At 35.5% G+C, this 6647-nt stretch overlaps 1 protein-coding gene across 2 annotated transcripts; it reads right to left on the bottom strand.

Moving 5' to 3' along the window:
* Positions 1-1684: 1684 nt before the first annotated feature.
* Positions 1685-5607, bottom strand: LOC145133531 (uncharacterized). 2 transcript variants are annotated; one of them, XM_079068468.1, is made up of 11 exons: positions 5377-5607; positions 4943-5123; positions 4080-4852; positions 3858-3939; positions 3694-3772; positions 3570-3639; positions 3376-3449; positions 3204-3281; positions 2488-2580; positions 2209-2296; positions 1685-2024 (listed from the first exon to the last, which is right to left on the bottom strand). In XM_079068468.1, the coding sequence occupies exons 3-5, from the start codon at positions 4205-4207 to the stop codon at positions 3695-3697; spliced, it is 288 nt and encodes a 95-aa protein (XP_078924594.1). In that variant the 5' UTR covers positions 4208-4852; positions 4943-5123; positions 5377-5607; the 3' UTR covers positions 1685-2024; positions 2209-2296; positions 2488-2580; positions 3204-3281; positions 3376-3449; positions 3570-3639; position 3694. The 2 variants fall into 2 exon arrangements, with proteins under 2 accessions (XP_078924594.1, XP_078924593.1); XM_079068467.1 differs by having other exon boundaries at positions 3570-3610.
* Between the last annotated feature and the right edge of the window lie 1040 nt (positions 5608-6647).

The following is a 6647-nucleotide window of genomic DNA, read 5'->3' as shown; positions in this document are numbered from 1 at the left end:
TCATGAAAAACACACATATTCATGCATACACACATAGATCTACACAACACAACTTGTATTCTCCCCCAAAACAAAGTAAAAATCGAAAATAGGGGGTATGAACTCACGTTGGGGGGTTTTGAGATGTAGATGAAGAAGAAGAAGAATCTTTGAGCCTAGCTTGAGTTCTTTGAGATAATCTCGAAATGGTGGTGGATCTAAGCTCCATATTCACGAAAATGGAGCTGTAAGAAGGATTATCTTAGTATAGTTTGTAAATGGAACATCTTGAGTTTGATGAGAACTTACCAAGTTATGAAGGCTTGAAGGGAGCTCCTTGAAACACACTCCACACTCACGGTTTTTAGAGGAAATGGGTGAAGGAGTTCTTGAGAGTTGAGAGGAAATGAGAAGTGAAGTTAAGATTGAAATGGTTTGTGGGGGTGAGAAGGAGGTTTGGCCGAGTTTTGAGGGAGGGGAGAGAAGAGAGGTGTATAGAAGTATGTTGGACAAACTCCATTCTCCTTGATGCATGTTAGATAATAACATAGATATATGTTACGTAATTTTGAGGTGGCAACCAATTATGGACTCTTCCCCCCCCTTTTTTTTACAAATGGAGTTGGGCCGAGATTTTGGGCTTAAGGATGGAGATAAAATGGTTTTGGGCTCCTTTTTCTTAGCTTGCTCGAATTCATGGAGCTTAATAATATCTTTCAGCCCATTGGGCCCTAAAGGAGGTTCACGGCCCAAAATGGTAAAAGGAATGGGTTTATGGCCCATCATGGCCCATTGGAGGTAGAATGAATCATTCTAGGCCCAAATGGCCCAAAATGTTATAGATTGATGAATTGATGATTTATTGATCCCTTAGGCCCAATAAGAGAATCCTAGTCCATAATGAACTTGAGCCAGGATTTCTAGGGTTTCCAACCCTTATTTAAACATTTGAGATGTATTTGAACGAGAATAGGGTGTAGTATTCACCTAGAGTACAAGTTATTACACTAGGTGAATGATTACATGAGAGTAGAATTTCCTAGCAAAAAGGCTAGTTGTGACAAACTATCTCATCTACCCATGTTTTACCCAACATATTTATAGATATAAAATTCATATACAGTTCAGATCTGAAAAACGAAGTTTAAATCTTTCATACAGCATATATCTCAAAGTATAATATATATATATATATAGTTTAGATCCAAAAGAAAAAGTTTAGATCTGAAAGAAATAGTTTAGATCTGAAACACTACTAGAAAAACAGCCTTTTACGACGCGCAATGCGTGTCGTAAAACGCTCAGACGACACGCAAATGCATGTCAAGGAAGGCCCTGTCATAACGAAAGACGACACGCTTTTGCGCGTCGTCTATTTACGACGTGCATTTACGACGCTCATTTACGACACGCATTTACGACGCTCATTTACGACACGCAATGTGTATCAAGGAAGGCCCTGTCATAAAGGAAGACGACACGCATTTGCGTGTCATAACCTTACGACGCGCGTTTAGGACACGCATTGCGTATCATTAAAGCACCTGTCATAAATGAAGATGACACGCGTTTGCGTGTCATAAACTTCAAGAACCATTTACGATATGCATATACAAAATGCCTTTACGATACTTATTTACACATAATACAAAAATATAGAAACAAATATATGCCAAAACAATCAATTTCATCCAATAAAATCATGTCAAAAAATTGTAATTCATTGATATTAACGGGATCTTATTATACATTGTTAATATGAGGTTTTCCCTAACTATATAACCAAATCAACAGCCCACCTCTGTATTTACATTTTAAAATAAAATCAAGAGTTATGAATCATAAAGTTAAAAGGTAAGCACTTAAAGTTGAAACATTTTATTAATACATACAGTGAAATGATTAACATAAGCCATATTAGCACCCAAGCATTCTCATCTCTGATCTTTTGTTGTTTTGTCTTTGGGATTCTTCATTAACAACTCCATTAACATCAGACTCAGAAGAAATGGTTGAATTAGACTCATTCCCATCTCCTTCAGCATCTGCAGTTGGTTGATAAAGTGTATTAAAAGTTTAATCACTTGCTAGTATTATAGTTTAAATGATAAAGTGTTTTGGCTTTGGGATTCTTCAAGTGTTCTGGTTTTCACTGTGTCATTCGAACCATAATACCCCCTCTACACTTATTTGATAAATGCTTTTAAAAGTTTAAAATTTAACACTGACATGACTTAGATGACCCAGAAGCAAAAGTTTTCACTTTTTGCAGAACCATGAACTGTATAGCAGTGTATGGCATGTCCGAACCAAACGGCTGTAGACAAATAAATAAAAACAAATTTTATTTCAGTAAACTCCATCAAAGTACTTTTGGAATTACAAAAAATAATTTCATCAGGTTCAAAGCCAGCAAGTTCATTTAACTTTGACAGTATTTTTATTGGCTTTCAATAACACTCTTCATCTTCAACCAGAATTCATCTTTACAGAATGTTAAATACTGACCTCAAAAGGTAAATTGCACTCCAAGTACTCTTTCTCAAAAGGTAATCTGCTATCATCCTTTGCTCCTTTCTATTTTTGGATTGAATGAACACACTGAGGATGAAAAAGAAAATTACCATTTTACCCTTTTGTAGGAAGTGATGCTGAATATATATATATATATATATATATATATATATATATATATATATATATAGGATGAAAAAGAAAATTACTGTTTTACCCTTTTGTAGGAAGTGATGCTGAATATATATATATATATATATATATATATATATATATAATTGACTGTTCATTTACAAAAAGTTATAAATTGAAATCTTAACATTGTACTTTTACATTAATAATTTGCAATATATGATAATAACCAAAATCATCCACAATGTAATACTCCATTTGTACAAACTCGGAGGATTAGTTTCTTAATATTTGGATTTACTGAGCTTCCTACCACATATAAATAACTATTTTTTGTTTACATGTTTCATCTTTATTTCATACTACATAAATATTGTCAATAATATATTTAAATCCTTAAGTCCATCAATTGAAAAAGAAACAACACCATCATTTTCTTTTTAATGCAAAAAGAATGAGTCAATGGAGAGGAAAAAGGATTTTCCCCTGACTTTTTTGTTTCCAATCCATCATTTTCTTAAATATGTTTTAAGCATCATTAATATGAAAAAAAACTGTTGTTGTTAGTTGTTACTGACCAAGATGAAGATGATAGTATGTATATGATGAAGGCAGCAGGTTTGATTTCGGTTCCAAGCTCCTGCTCAATCTGATACCTGTAGCATTAATAAATAGCCATGAAACCACAGAGTTAGAAAGATAGGGGTAAATCTGGTAATGCCAATTAATATTATCAGGAGGAAGACTTACAGGTTAAATCTGTCTTCAAAGGTTATCAAATTCACAGCCAACCTAAGATACCCAAACCTTCCGGAACGACCCACCTATAATTTAATTATAATCAATCAATCACAGGGTAACACACTTGATACTTCACTCTCTATCAACATTCAAACAAAGAATAAACAAGGCTGATAGCAGATAGATGATAGTATAATCTGAACCTTTAAACCATCAAGACCATTTGCATCTGCATGTCTACAGCCTGTTCAATATGAACACAAACAGGAATCACTGATTATTCATTTGATTTTAGCATTCATATAATGTTATTGATGTAGAGCATACCTTATAGGAATTGTTGATGAGCAGCAACCATGAGTGGAAGAGGAAATATAAGTGACTTGGCTGTGTCTAAAACAGTCCCCTGTAATACACAAAATTTAATTTGGAAAAACTACGGTGTCAGTTCCTTCTATGTAAGCTAGAAACATTGGATTCAGGTAAGTTACCAAATCTTGAACTGAAGTGTTAAGGAAATCATCCTTGATTTTCTTCCCCTGTAATAGATAGGGGATGTAATTCTTGAAAATCCTGCATATTGGAAAGGAAGAAAGTTACCTAATGTATAATAAAAGATCAAAGTTTATATAAGGTTTGGAATTCTTTAACATCAACTATGAAATTACTTAAAAACAAAAATGAGTTTGGATGATAACAGTTACTGAATCTACCATGAGTTTCCTGCAGCATTTGATATAATATCATATAACATCCAAGGATGAGTCCCGGCTTGAACGCCAAGAGAAATGGCCTCCACATAAGAAACAAAATGAATGCCTTTAAGCAACTCAATTACCATCTTAGATTTTATGAAACGAAACAAGGAATCAGATCATCAATCATAGAATTCAAAAGCCACAAATGGAACCAGTTAACTTTAGATCTTTGGCCCAATAGTATCAATCAAATCGATAATAGTTGTCATTCAGCAAAAAACTGCATAGATAATATACAATTTTCTTATAAATTCATAAACACTGTGTGTTAGTCATTATTATAACTAATTCATGTACAGAGTCTTCGGATCATATTACTATCCTTATCCGATCATGTGCATCAACCACAATTAAGCTTTCATTTGTAACCTCAATCTTATTCGACAGAGAGGAGTGGTGGAGGAATTATTGGCTCTAAATTGAAGCAAACAATACTGAGAAATTAACTAGATTGAGAAGCAGGGTTTGATCAAAAATGCTTCGGTATATTCGGATAGTTAATAGAATTCTAAATACAAAAATGGAAGTACCTGGACTGGTCGGAAGTGGTCATTTGTGTGAGGGGATCCATCTGTAGATCTTACTAAAGCAAAGTAAAATTCCTCTTACACATTCATATTATAACAGCTACTTACATGAATATTCTTCAATGACTGGCCCTTCAATTGTCTGGCACACACAGAACATTAGTGTCCTGAGATATTTCTTCTGTAGAGCATCATACACACCTACAAAAAAACAACTCGTGAAAGAATCAGTAATAAAAACATATAAACTCAAGCTCAAAAACACTAGAGAATGTTTATGAATCAGTATACCTTTCTTCATCCAGTCAATTAGTCTTCTGGACTCCGCATCCATAGGTATAAAAGATCTTCACTAGAGAGACCAACATAATCCCACACACGTTGTGTTTCCAGTTCCTGAGAGCAGCAGTGTTGTGTTTGTTTCCAGTGTTCAACTGTATGCCCTTCTTTATACCTCCCACACCCAACAAACCTACACAGAAGACATATCCACAAATTTTTTGATGTTTGACAAATCAAACATTTTGACTTTTCAGGCTGCTGTTGACAATAACGAAATAGCTACAGCAACATTATTACCATCAGCACTGAAAACTAAAATCAAATAAACAATATGTTTTGTAAAGATCGGTTTATTTATGCCAACTGTCAAGTAATGATTTTTAAAATTACAGGGCATGAAGAACCCTATTCTTACCTTGGAAGATGTCGAACCCTATTCTTACCTTGGAGTCGATGCCTATACAGAGAAAGGTTGGAAGATGTCGATGCCTCTAAACACTACACGAGAAGATGCTCTGCTGCAATGGTTGATTTTAACCTAGATACAGTAAGAAATTAGAACACGTCAAAGGAGTAGGGGGTCAATTTTTTTCATTGCCAAAAACCTAAGTGTTATGAGAGAGATTATGAGAGGTGAAAGATTAGTCTGGTTTTTAGGGTAATGGATAAGGTTGTGGTTTGGGGGGGGGGGGGGGGGGGGGGGGGGGGGGGGAGAAGAAGATAGCTCCAACGAAGGTCAAAAATATGGAGCAAGGAAGAAGGAAGGGGTAAGAAGACATCGTCGTGAATGGCCAGTGGCTGTGTCTAGGGTTAGAGAGAGAGAGAGGAGGGAGAGAATGGCTCTGTGCGATTTTACAAGAGATAAGGCGATCCAGAGGAGAGAGTGCAGAAGTGAGAAGTGGGGTATTCAAAATTTTAGAATTTTAGAGGATCCCTCTTTAAAAACGCGCGTTTAGTTAAAAAAATATAAAGCCACATTTGTAGATGACACACTAATTTTAGGGCACACACAAATGCGTGTCTTTTATCCTTCAAATTTTGGAAAGCTAACATTAATTTTTAGGGAACGCACAAATGCGCATCCTCTATCAGTGTGTGTCATTATTTGCACGTCGTAAAAGGCTGTTTTTCTAGTAGTGAAAGAAAAAGTTCAGATCTGAATATATATATATATATATATATATATATATATATATATATATATATATATATATACATAACACGTAATTTATATAAAATACTTCATATTTATGTGTAAGATGAAAGTGACTATACACTCACTTGATAAGGTGGTGATTTGGACAGTGCTTCGTTTCTTAAAATAATCTCTTTTGACGAAACCGAGAGGTTTGCTTGAAAATCGAGCTCTGTGCGGGCAGAGTTTCAAATCAAAAAACTCCTTTTCTCGGAGCCTTCGGGCACTTCAAGGCTTTCTTCGAGTGCTAGGGAAGTTTCCTAGGCTTTTGGGGATGTTTTGGGAGGTTTAGAGAGTGAGTATAGAGGGAAAGAAAGAGTAAAAAGTGTGAAAAATGAAGGAACTCTCGGGTGGTATTTATAGGCTGAAAAAGTGCTGAAATCGTCGAGTTTCTGGCCCAACTCGTCGAGTTGTTGGTCCAACTTGTCGAGTTGGTGCCACATTTCGTCATCTGGTGGGGAGAAAGCAATGGCTCAGATCGCGCCACGTCACCCACTTCGCAGCAGCACCCTGCCGACT

The sequence above is a fragment of the Lactuca virosa genome, chromosome 8 (assembly GCF_052849685.1).
Source record: "Lactuca virosa cultivar CGN04683 chromosome 8, Lactuca_virosa_CGN04683_v6, whole genome shotgun sequence".
NCBI classification, from domain to species: domain Eukaryota; kingdom Viridiplantae; phylum Streptophyta; class Magnoliopsida; order Asterales; family Asteraceae; genus Lactuca; species Lactuca virosa.
Note: the sequence above shows the minus strand (reverse complement) of the source record. Positions and strands in the feature narration are given on the sequence as shown.